We start from the raw sequence: 12,905 nt of genomic DNA on the forward strand, positions 1-12,905 counted from the left end.
ACCCTCTGTTTCCTCAAGTGTCCCATGCAGCGGTGCATCAGATTGAGTGATTGATGGCGAGTGTGGACGAGGCCCTATCTGTGATCAAAGGCCCATTCCCCGCACCGGTACCCTGCCCACCTCGTCCCTCCCTCTGCTCTTGGTACCCGTGGGGGGGCGGGGTCCTCGGGATCAGTGTCTCCCCACCCTCACGCTCTCACTCTCTGAACCCAACCTCTGTGGTCCACCTGGTGACCTTCAGGGCCAGCTTGTCACTCTCCTTCTCCCCGTTCCTACCCTACAGTCCTCACCCCAGTGTCTTACGGAGCAGGACCTGACTCCAGAATCTTAGCACTGGAAGGGTCCTCAGGGAACAGCATGGCAGGAGGAGGAGGATATTCATTTTCTAGGGCTTCCATAACAAAATACCAGACCGGGTGGCTTAAACAACAGAAATTTATTTCTCATAGTTCTGGATGCTGGAAGTCTAAGATCAAGGTTTGGTTTCTACTGGGCCTTCTCTCCTTGGCTTGTAGATGGCCGCGCTCTCACTGTGTCCTCACATGGTCTTCCCTCTGTGCCTGTGCATCCCTGGTGTCTCTTCTTCTTATAAGAATTGTCATATTGGATTAGCGCCCCACCCTTATGACCTCATTTAACCTTAATTACCTCTTTAAAGGCTCAATCTCCCAATACAGTCCCACTGGGGGTTAAGGCTTCAACATATGAATTCTGTGGGGACACAGATCAGTCCATAACAGGGAGGATCTAGGGCTTAAAGCCAGCCAGACCAGAGCTGGGACTTGACTTCAAATTCCAGACTCACGTGCCACTATGCTGCAACTCTCTCTCCGGGCCCTCGGTGGAGGACTTGCAATCCTGGGGGTCCAGAGTCCAGGGAGAGCAGAGGAGGCAGAACAGGGCCTTGGCTTCCCTTGGGCTTTTCAAACCCAGGCTGGCAGGTTCCCCCAGGGCCCTCACCCTCAGCAGGAATAACAAAGGTGTGAGAGGAAGGTTCTCTGCAGAGTCAGCCTCAAGTAGCTGCCTGTAGGCCGCCTTGGTGCTGGCGCCCAGGCAGGGCTAATCCTGCCAGCCCAGAAGTATCGATCATCCCCACCTACCCTGCCGCTGGGAGGAGAGAGCAGCCCTGCCACTGGGGTGAGTTATCTCATTACTCCATGCACCACCCACAGGTTCCAAGCAGCAGGGTGACCACATTGTTTTTATAAATCTCTATTGGATAGAGCAGTAACTGGTAACCTTACTGACTGCAATTTCTCTTTGGGAATTGGGAGACCCCAGGGGGCCAAGTGAAGCATCCTGAGGCCACCCCAGGAAACTTAGGGCTGTGACAGATTAAGCATCTCTTCTCTCGCAAGAGAGACCAGATGCTTTTTCTGACCCCGGCCAAAGCCTGATCTCAGGGCAAAGCTCCATCCATTCCTCCGCACCTCCCCTCCCCTACTCCATACCTCCCACTGCCTCCTGGGACCTTCCTTGCAGAGGCGAAGGAGGCGGGCAGAGCAGAAACCCCCATCTCTAGCCTCTGGTTTTCCTGCTTCAGGAAGGCATCTGATTCCCAGAGCCAAGAATCATCCCTACTGCCAGGATTCATCCATTCAACAAAACACCTACACAAATATCTATACCCCATGAATGTGTTATGGACACCTACTCCCTGTGCTTTTACACACTTCACATTACGGTAATAACCCCTCCTTACACGTGTAGAGCGCAGTATATGTCACAATGCCCTTTCATGGTCATCATCACGTGGACACCAGAAACGAACCCTGTGAGCCAAGGAAACCAGGGGTTAGTGTCCCAGTGTCAGGATGAGAGAACAGAAGCCCAGAAAGGTTAAGAGATTTTCCTAAATCCACACATCTGGTGGGTGGTGGGTCTCAAATCTCCCATTTCTGACTCCAAATACAGTGCTCCCTACAGCACCCCTTGGAGCATATGCCCCACCACCCAAGCCGCCAACCCCTTCTGTGTCCCCTGTGGTACCCCATAGGCCCATGCACGGCCCCCCAGCAGTGTGCATGCCAGCGCATACACTTCGTTCCCTCACAGACACGTGCAGTCCCCTGCCCATGAGCCCACCCTCCTGCTAACACATAGCACCCGGAGCCAGCAGAGTTTCTTCATTCCCTGAGTCCTCCCAAAACAGATGACCACCTAATACCCCTGACCTCTTACTTCCCTGCACACCGGCCTCCTGATGGACATCATTCATCCATCCTTTCAGTCAATAACTGCATGGTGGTCTCCCCTCACCCTTTCTGCTCGCCCACCACTCCTGCCCTGACTAGTGAGAAGGAAACCTCTTCCAGAAGAAGCAAGGGGCCCGGCCACTACCCAGGAGGGATGGAGAAGTCTGCCCCGCAGGGAAGGGGTGAGCCAGAGCTCCTCCAAACCGCAGCACCAGCTGGGTTTGGGGAAAACAGCTCTCGATTTGTGTTCAGGAGACCCAGGTGGGAGTACCGTCTCTTGCATTTACTGGATGAGTCTCTGCCCAAGCCAGCGTCCTCATCTGTGAAACAGGAGGAGCAGTACACGCTTCCTAGGCCGGTGATGACACTTAAGAGAGGGATGTACATCAAGGGAAAGTGCCAAGCCCGGAGCCTGGCACACAGGCACCCACTGATTCATGCCCCTTGGGGTGTCCTTCCTGCTGAGTTTGTAAAACAACTGAAGACAAGTCACCAGCTAAGCCTGGATCCCTCTCCCAACCCGGGTAGACGCTGCCCCGGAGGGGTCCCCAAGGGCGCTGGAGACGAGAAGTTCACAGCTGCAGGTCCCTGGACAGAGGTCTCCTTTCTCAAAGGCCCCAGCTCTGGAAACCTCTAAGACCCAGGGGACTGAGCTCACCTCCAGGCAGGCAGAGACAGAGCCACTCAGGGCAGCTCAGTTCTCGAACTTCCCTGTCCGCAGAGGGGCAGGGTGCCATGCTGCCGCCACTGCCACACTGCATTGCCTCTGGTCTGAATGTTGGCCCCCGGGACTCTCATGTGGTTCCATCCTGGAACCAGTGGGCTCTGTCGTTAGTAATTTCTCCTCCAGGCGAGGATAGCATTTCTGCTCCAGTCACCTAAGGAAGAGGCAGGTCTTGGTCAGGGAAGGACAGTGGGAGGCCAGCCTCAGGCCGGCTGGAGATGGAGTGTCCGTGTCCCTCCTTCTCCCTGGGCCCTGCTGCCCCGGGTCCCCACGTGTTTCACGAGCTCCTGGGCAGCGTGAGGTCACCCCCTGCTGCGGGCCTCTCCCTTAAGATGAGTCAGCCAGAGTGTACGCTCCAGATTGCCCAGCTTGTGTCACCATCTGTTTATTTCCCTTTTGTTAGCTCCAAACCATCAGTCTGGTTTTAATGTCCCCGCCTGGAGCTGGGGAACCGAGACAAGGACCAAAGTGGCCTAACCGGGGAGCAGAGGCCCAAACCATTGCAGCATGGTAGCGGGGGTTAGAGGGGGAAGAGACCCTAGGGTGCGGGGGACCTCAGGACAGGACTCCAGGCTAGAGGTCCAGCTGTCTCAGCTCATTGGAAGCGCCCCTTTACTGTAGGATTCATTCAGTCGACACATGTTCACTGAGCATCTACTGTGTGCCAGCACGTTCTGGAGCTGGGATACTAAAATAACTCCTTCTCTCAACGAGAAACACCATGTGCGCTGAAGACACGAACGCAGAGTAAGGAATTGGGCAGGAATGTGGGACTCAGCCTAATTTTGATAGAGGGGTCAGGCAAGGCCTCTCCAAGGGGTTGGCATTTGAGCAGAGATCTGAACAGGGCCAGGGGTGAGTCAAGGAAAGAGCATTCCAGGCAGAGAAGGAATAGTCACAGCAAAGGCCCTGGGGTAGAAATGAGCACATGCACACTGATTTGAAAACCATTGTAGTAGATGATCTTCTAGGGGTCTTGCTGCTCTGATTTCTTTAAGCTAGGAATTTATAAATTGCTGGGAGGGAAGGACCTTAAAGAGGATCAATTTATCTCCCTCACTTAATACTTAAATCTTCTACGCAATATCTCAGCCAAGTGCTTCTTCAGCCTCTACTGAATTACCCCTGATGACAGGAAACTCACTACCTCACAAAGACACATTCCAATTATTTATAATCTTGACTTTTAACATTTTAACCGTGGTAAAATACATATAATGTAAAATTTACAATCTTAACCATTTTAAGTGTTAAGTCCAGTAGTGTTTCAGCTCGGTTTAAGTTCAGTAATGTTTAAGTTCATTGTCATCTTTCAAAACTGAACCTCTAGACACATTAACAACTCCCCATTCCACTGTCCCTCTAGCCCTTGGCAACCACCATTCTACTTTTTGTTTCTAAGAATTTCACAATTCTAAGTACCTCTTATAAGTGGAATCAATCACACAGTGTTTGTCCTTTTGTGTCTGGCTTATTTTACTTAGTTTAATGTCCTCAAGGTTCATCCATGTTACAGCATGTGACAGAATTCCCTTCCTTTTTAAGGCTGAATAATATTCCATTGTATCTATATACCACATTTTCTTTATCTATTCATCCATCAATAGACACTTGGGTTGCTTCCATCTCTTGGCTATTGTGAATAATGCTGCTATGGCTATGGGTGAACAGATATCTTTTCGACAACCTGCTTTCAATTATTTTGGGTAAATGCCCAGAAGTGGATTTGCTGGGTCATTTGGTAATTCTATTTTTAATTTTTTGAGGAACTGCCATACTATTTAATCTTGACTTCTGAATGTTCAAAAATAGTTATTTTTAAAGATCTAATTGAATATAGTAGAAACAGTGATTAGCAGTGGCAAGAGGTTTGCCAGATGTACAAACACTCAGAAATGGGAGTGGGCTAATCTGGGAAGGCTTCCTGGAAGAGGTAAATTTAGAGCTGGGATCTGGCTTTTCTGAGTTGCACATGGGGATAAAACAAACTTAGAATTGGGGACGTTTCTTTCATTCATTTACTCATTCATTCATTCTAGAAATATTTATCAAGGGCCTATTTTTGTGATAAGCACTGTTTTCACACTGAGTGAAATGGGAAACCATAGAGGGGTTTTGAGCAAAGGAGCCACATGGTCTGACTTAGGTTTTTTGGGGTTTTTTTTTTTTAAATTAATTAATTTATTTATTTATTTTTGGCTGTGTTGGGTCTTCGTTTCTGTGCGAGGGCTTTCTCTAGTTGTGGCAAGCGGGGGCCACTCTTCATCTCGGTGCGCGGGCCTCTCACTATCGCGGCCTCTCTTGTTGCGGAGCACAGGCTCCAGATGCGCAGGCTCAGTAGTTGTGGCTCACGGGCCCAGCTGCTCCTCGGCATGTGGGATCTTCCCAGACCAGGGCTCAAACCCGTGTCCCCTGCATTGGCAGGCAGATTCTCAACCACTGCGCCACCAGGGAAGCCCCCCTGACTTAGGTTTTGAAGCATCACTCTGGCTGCCTGCTGGGAATAGACAGAGGAGGGGCAGGGCCAGTTAGGAAGCTGCTGTCCCTGCTTCACTCAGTAATTCCCTTCCTTCGCTCTACAGGTTGAAGGGGGATCTATCCAGTTCACATCTTCCAGCAAACCCTTGCTCCCCTCTCCTCTGCCCGGGACCCTCTCCCCACCAACTCACCCTCACACTTCCCTGAGGGCAGGGAGAGGGCCCCATCTTTGCAGAAGACAGATTTATTCTCCCAGCCCTCTGGGACCGCCAGGAGCCCCAAGGTTTCTGTCCATTACCTCTCCGGGACTCCTGCAGCTCTGGGGAGTCTCCAAGGCCCAGCTCTCTGACCTCTTAGAAAAAGACAGAAAAGATGTTCTCGGCTCACTTAGCATGTGTGTACAGGGCCTCTGAATTGCCAAGGAGGGCCTCCTTTACTTCCAAGCTCCTGAGAGGAAGGGGGAGACTTTGCAGGAAGCCTGGCCACAGGGAGGGGCGGAGAGCCCCCCAGCGGTGTGCAGCCCACCATCTCCCTGAGATGGAGCCACCTGTGCTGACATTTAACCAGTACCACCCATGTGCTGGAGACTTTCCCATGCAGTAACTCATCTTTCATCTAATTCTCCCAACTCTGTGACCTAAGTCCTATTTATTATCTCTGTTTTCCTGAAGGAGAAATGGGACTCAGAGAAGTCTGGTGTGATCACAGAGACATCCATTTCCAGAGTGAAGGGGCCTTAGTTTATCTAATCCAGTTGTTCTCCACCCTGGCTTCACATTACATCACCCAAAAAGCTTTTGTAAAATACCAGGGACTTCCCTGATGGCGCAGTGGTTAAGAATCCACCTGCCAATGCAGCGGGCATGGGTTCGATCCCTAGTCCGGGAAGATCCCACATGCCGCGGAGCAACAAAGCCCACGAGCCACAACTACTGAGCCCGCATGCCACAACTACTGAGCGTGCGCGCCTAGAGCCCGTGCTCCGCAACAAGAGAAGCCACCGCCATGAGAAGCCCGCGCACCGCAACAAAAGAGTAGCCCCCGCTCGCCACAACTATAGAAAGCCCACGCACAGCAATGAAGACCCAACGCAGCCAAAAATAAATAAATAAAAAATAAAATAAAATACCAATTTCCAGGGCACACACGCAGAGATTCTGAGTTTAATTTTAAAAACTCCTTAGGTGATTCTAATGTACAAACATGGTTAAAAACACCAGAACTAGATGAAATTATGAAAGGACTGGACTTCCCTAGGGTCACCTCAAATTAGATGAAAGGACTGGACTTCCCTAGGGTCACCCTGTATCCGTTTCCCAAGGCTGCCTTAACAAATTACCGCAAACTGGTGGCTTAAAGCAACAGAGATTTATTGTGTCATAGTTCTGGAGGCCAGAAGTCCAAAATCAAGGTGTGGGCAGGGCCCTGCTCCCTCTGCAGGCTCTAGGGGAGGATCCTGCCTTGCCTCTTGCCTGGCTTCTGGGGTCGCTGGCAATCCTTGGCTTTTCTTTGCTTGTAGATATGTTACTCCAATCACCGCCTCCGTCTTCACATGGCCTCCTCCCTGTGTGTGTGCACCTGTGTCCAAATTTCCCTCTTCTTATAAGGACACCAGTCAGATCGGATTTAGGATCTACCTTAATCCAGTATGACCTCATTTTAACCTGATTCTATTTGTATTCACACGGTCTAGGAGGACATTAATTTGGGGGGACACTATTTAACCCAGTATATACCCCATCATTAGTGGCAGAGCTAGGGCTCCAACTCAGTCTCCTAAGTCCCAGTCCTGGGCTTGTCCCCCAGTGCTGGGTGGCTCGGCCCCTCTTTATCCTCCTCTTCTCACTAATGGCTTCCATCGAGCCCCCTCCCCACCCTTCACCAGCCCTCAACACTGAAGGCCAAAGCTTTCCTGGTGGAAGAACGTTCTCTTCTAACTGTGGAATCCGAGAGGGCGGATACCAAGTTCAAGACTTCTCCATGGAGCCCAGTTCAGTACCTAGGGATGCTCCACAAAGACTTGATAAATGGAGCCAAACTGAATTGAATGGATGACTGCTCCTTCATGAGGAAGTGAGGACCCCACCAACAGAAGCAATCAAGCAGAGGCCAGCTGAGCTTGTGTCCCTACAAAAGGTGCTCTTGTTCTAGGAGAGTCAGCCTAGCACAGAGCTTTGGAAGAGCATAGGAAGTAGACTAATAGTCCAGGCTCTACCACTTATTAGTTGTGTGACTGTGAGTGGGTTATTTAACCTCTCTGTGCTTTGGTTAGTAACAACAATAATAACCATTTCAAAGGGGTGTGGGGATTAAACGAGATAATGTTCCTAAAGCCCTTGGCCTAACATGTAACAGGTGCTCAGTAAATGTTTAGCTTTAAAAAAAAGGAGAGGTGTGCTCCAGATCACCAGGAAAAAGGACAGTGAAGCAGGCTGGAGTATTCGAGTAATAATAAAAACAAGAAAAGGATTCATTAACCACGCGCAGCACTTCCCTGGTCGCGAGCGTGTTCGCAGATGATACTGCAGACTTTGAGCTGCAACAGTCAGGCAGCGCCAGTGGCAGAGTCTACATTTAAACACAGTTCCATATCCTGGTCCTAGAGCCTAAAAGAAGGTGATCCTCCATGGGCACACTGTTGGCATTTGGGGTAGAATAGTTGTTGTTACTCTAACCTGACCACTAAATGCCATTAGTATCCCCAAGTTATGGTGTCAACCAAAAATGCTCCCAGATGCACATGTCCAAATGGCCTCGGGATGGGGGCTGGACATGGTGGTCCTGGCTGCCACTCTGTCCTCCTCCAGCTGGACGCAGCCTGCCCCAAGGAGGAGGAGCCAAGGTGTGGGATAATGGCTCCTCTACCCAGTCCAAGGATAGCTGGTCCCATTTGGGCTGCGGAGGATGGGCTGCCAGACCGCCAGGGCGCCCCGCTGGAGCCAGCCTTGGAGACCAGCCGTGTTTGGAGCCCTGGCCCTTCTGAACCCCCCACCAGCTATCTGTGCCTCCTCCGCTCTCCACACCGTATGCCTCTCGCTCCACAGGCCCCCTTCTCCTTCCTTCCCCAGCAGGGCCCATCATCTGATTCTCATCAAGCATGCAGAACTGACGTTGCACAAGTCCCCCCCAGTGGGGATTAACATAATAGCCCTGATTTCTCCTTCCCCTCTTGCTTGCTGCGCATCTCCCTGGCTGCGGCCTGCCTTTGTTTCAGGAGCGATACACTGTATCTGGAAATGTTACTGCAATTAAATATGCACAAGAAGGGGGGAAGGGAGGGGGAAAATGAGGACAATGAAGGATGTGAAACATCAGATGCAGCAGCTGCTTGTTGCTATAGAAACCCCAGCTCCCCACCACCAGCAGGGCAACACCCCTCCCCAGCTTAAAATTCCTTTGGGCCAAGTGCACCGCTGTCAGCGGCGTTCTGGCGATAACAGGGTCCTAGCTGTCCAGGCTGGAGTACCTGTGGGTTGCTAGGGTTGATTTTAGGGTCTTTCCTGTTTTTCCTTATCCCACTGCCACCACCACCTCCAATCCTGGTACTTCTGATTGGCAGCAACACCCTCCAGTAGTTCTGCATTCCAGTCCCAGTTACATAATAAATTACGGGAGAGCTTCCGCATTTGACTTTGGGATGTCACAACATGGAGACAAAACGGCACATGCAGAGTCTGGTGAGGGAGCCAGACTTTCTCTGTGCTTCCCGCGTGCAGGTCCTCTGACTGCTGGCAGCAGGGCCTGGCTCCCTCCTGCTTCCTTTTCATCTTTTACCCACAGCACTGAGCGGGAGTCTACAAGGTGTGGTCTGCGTGTTGGAGGGGGCGGGGCAGGGGTCCACAAGCTCCAGGCAGGCTGCCAGCTGGCCAAGTGCTCATCTAGGGAGATCCCAACAGGATGCCACTCAGCAGGGATCCGTGTGAAGTCCTGGACCTGGGCCCACATGGCCAGGTGTCCAAGGATGGAGAGAAGGAAAGTGGCCCAGCAGCAGTTTACAGACACACGACCAGGGCCTTTAGTTGCGGGCAGAGTATGAAGCAGTAGTATAATGGGTCTGCCTCCCCACCCCCACTCAATCTCCCCTAAAAAGTTAATGCAGCTCAGGCTGCAAGTTGGTAGCCCTGCTCTATTCCACCCTGGCCAGATAAGCTGACAGTTGGATCCCCACGACTTGGCAAAATGCCTGCCACATAGCAGGTCTAGTCCTGTACAAAGAGACACGGAAAGGAGATGGGAGGGAGGGAGGAAGACAAGGAGGGGAGGGTGGAGAGTGGGAGGGAGGGAGGGAAAATTCAGAGATTTGTAGATAAACCAAAGTTTATTAAGCGAGAGATCAATCAGATTGATGAAGTTATTTGAAACCATACTAAATAACGATTAAAAAATAAAATCCAAAGACTACTTGGCCTGATGAAAAGTCAAAGGGCATGATAGCTGCCTTCCAGTTTGTGAGGGAGTGTGTCAGTAACACAGGTTTAGGCTGGTTCTGTAAGGGTCCAACAAGTAGAAACCAGGACCCATGGAGCTCAATTGTGAGCAAGGGAGATCTTTCTCAGCGTCAGAGCTATCAACTTTGGAACGGACCACTAAATGAAGTAGTGAGTGCCCCAGCCCTGGAGGTATTCAAATGAAGGCCAGAGAAGCTTTGTTAAAGATGTGGTCAAGCACATTCAACTTTTCAACCCTGCAGTTCTACAGCTTTCCTTGTTGGAAAGTATCCTTTGGTGAGGTCCCTGTTTGCTGGTGCTGAGATCTTGGGCTTGTGCTTGGAGGGATGAGACACCACGGAATATTCCTAATAGGATAATGAGCCAGTATCAGGGCTCTTGTCAGTGGTTGAGAGGGCACACTCAGCGCCCAGGTGGGAGGAAGCAGACCTCAAAATAATAGGATTTGAAGGACATGGGGCTACCCAAAATGTTTCCTTATGAAAGCCTGACAGTCCAATGTTAGCAGGTCCTTTGTATGAGATCAGCATTACCCTCTCCCCTGCAGCTTTCTTGTAAGTCATTATTCGCTGTCTTGATTCTGATGCCCCCTCTGGTGAAGATGGCAGCCTGGGGTCTGCTATGCCCTCCTGGGGAAGCAGCTGTGCCCCTAGAGAGCAGGCAGAGGGGACCCTAGGTTAACTTCTCGATCTCAGTCTGGCTGGGTCTTGGGTGGGAGACCATGAGCTTAGAGAGTCCCAAAGCCAGATGCAAGCCCCTCCCCAACCCTCAAGTCCACATTCTCCCCTTTTAAAATCAGCCCTGACTAGCTCAAGTTCAGGGTTTGCCTTAGGACCTTGGACGAGAAAATCCACTCTACCTCGGAGTGGAGTCTTGTCTCGTAATCAGCTAAATGGGTGAAACTACTCTGTCCTTTCTGCTTCTCGCTGTCACGGCAGTGAGATCATGGAGGGCGCAGTGCTGGCACCTTTGCCTTGAACAAAATGGTATCAAAAACTGTATGATGAATTAGTATTGTAAATCTGTCATCTCCACGCCCCCACTCCTAGTATAGCTTAGCCTCCATAACTGTTTCTTGGGTGAATAAATGATGAAAACTGAGAGAAAGGGATTTAGGCTTGTGTTTAGGCTCAGTGCAAAGGGAGAGCTGGGAGCCAGAAGGCCTGAGTTCTGATCCACTTACTGGCTGTGTGATTTTAAAATGGAGATGACACCTCAAACAATTGTAAGAACAAGCAAGCAATGAACATTAAAGCTTTGCAAACTCTTGCAAAGAGATGGGAAAGATGAGGACTGATATTCACTAAGTGAGCACTTACTGTGTGCCAGACACTTTATTACTTTTTAATAATAATAATAATAATACTCTAATAATAATAATACTCTATGAAGGATTATTTGCACCCTGTTGCACAGATAAGGCTCAGAGAGGTTAAGTAACTTTCCCAAGGCCACACAGCTAATAAGTAAAAGAGTCAGATTGGAACTCAGATCTTAGTCTGACTCCAAAGCCCAACATCTTCCTGTAAAAAGCTGAAGTATCTACACTTAAAGGAATAATCATTGTAATTTCTATTTGTTTGCACATAGAAAATCCTCATTGGTTAGAGATGCTCCCCTGCCTTCAGCACTACATCAGCTTCACCCCCTTGTTTTCCCCATCACCTCCCCTCCCCTGGGCAGCAGTCCTGGCCTAGGAGAAGGCCACCTGCAGGCCCAAGTTGCTTCTGGTAGTGTGCCCAGCCAGAGGAGTAATCGACTGTGTCCTGATTATGTCTCCAGAAAACAGGTTTTTTATTACTTACCACGGCGGGCTGTACATCTCTGACGTGCAGAAGGAGGACGCCCTCTCCACCTACCGCTGCATCACCAAGCACAAGTATAGCGGGGAGACCCGGCAGAGCAACGGGGCCCGCCTCTCCGTGACAGGTAGGCGAGAAGGCTGGGGAGGAAGGGCACCAGCCCACCCCCGGGACCAGGTGGGCATGTCGGCACCACTGATCAGGGAGTCTGCTGTGTGCTCAGGGGATTCAGAGAAGGAGATTAAAGAACACACGTACAGAAACCACTGGGGGAGACCTTGTCCAGTTTGGTTTTGGGTATCCTTCATATAAGGACTCTACAGTTAAATTCTTTTCAGGAGTCTATACCTGAGAAAGCTTAACTCTCCTGAAGAATTGTTATTTTACCATTTATCAAATAATGAGGGATATGGAACCCATCCTCTCTTTCCTTTTTTGCCTTTGCCGCCAGGAAGTTCATAGATACAATCTGCTATGCAAACATAGTAATGATTCAATTGGATTGGATTGGATTAGGGAGATTTTGTACTTCCTTGTGTCTCTAAGTATTTTTTAGGATTCTATTCTACCTAGTTTTGAATACATGTATGTCTTTTGTTATAGCCCACCTCACAACATTTGAAAGTAGGCAAACAAAAGGTTAAAAAAAAATCTCTAAATTAAATAAAGCATTTTTATTCTGGAGTGATTATAGCTCCTTATGGAAGGATGAAAGCTAATATTTACTGAATCCCCCTGTGTGCCAGAAATTTCACTTAGGCCCTATAATAGCCTGGTGAGGTGTGCACTGCTCTCCTTATTTCTACAGGTGAGAAAACCAGAACCTAGGGAAGCCAAGCAACTTGCCCCAACTGTTTAACCAGTGGGAGGCACAGCCAGAATTCACACTGAGCCCCCTGACCCCAGCATCCTCCAGCTGCACACCCTCATAGAAGGGGCTAATCAAACACCACACATGTGCCCCAGTCACAGAAGAAAGAAGGGCCCTTGGCGCTCTTCAAGGAAGGCTTTCCGGAATAGCACTTTTCACACTCCTGACAGTGGTCCACAGACATCATAACCTATGCAATGCACGCTGGTATTTCCTACCACATGCATTGCGATGCACTCTGATATTTTCTATTCTATTCTATCCCCTTTCAATTTATCTAAATGCTGGACGCAACTCACCAAATGGATTTCATAACTTCCTAACAGTTTGTGACCTGCAATTTGAAAATCTCTGCTCTTGTGGAGGTGGGATCAGAGTGGCTGTTGG

At 49.9% G+C, this 12,905-nt stretch overlaps 1 protein-coding gene across 1 annotated transcript in view; it reads left to right on the plus strand.

Annotated features, from left to right (window-relative positions):
* DSCAML1 (DS cell adhesion molecule like 1) overlaps positions 1 to 12,905 on the plus strand; it is a 348,912-nt gene that overhangs the window by 235,184 nt on the left and 100,823 nt on the right. Inside the window, exon 4 of the mRNA XM_059929303.1 lies at positions 11,628 to 11,774. Within this exon, the coding sequence (XP_059785286.1) occupies positions 11,628 to 11,774 (147 nt within the window). The remainder of the gene's footprint in view (positions 1 to 11,627; positions 11,775 to 12,905) is intronic.

The sequence above is a fragment of the Balaenoptera ricei genome, chromosome 8 (genome assembly GCF_028023285.1).
Source record: "Balaenoptera ricei isolate mBalRic1 chromosome 8, mBalRic1.hap2, whole genome shotgun sequence".
NCBI classification, from domain to species: Eukaryota; Metazoa; Chordata; class Mammalia; order Artiodactyla; family Balaenopteridae; genus Balaenoptera; species Balaenoptera ricei.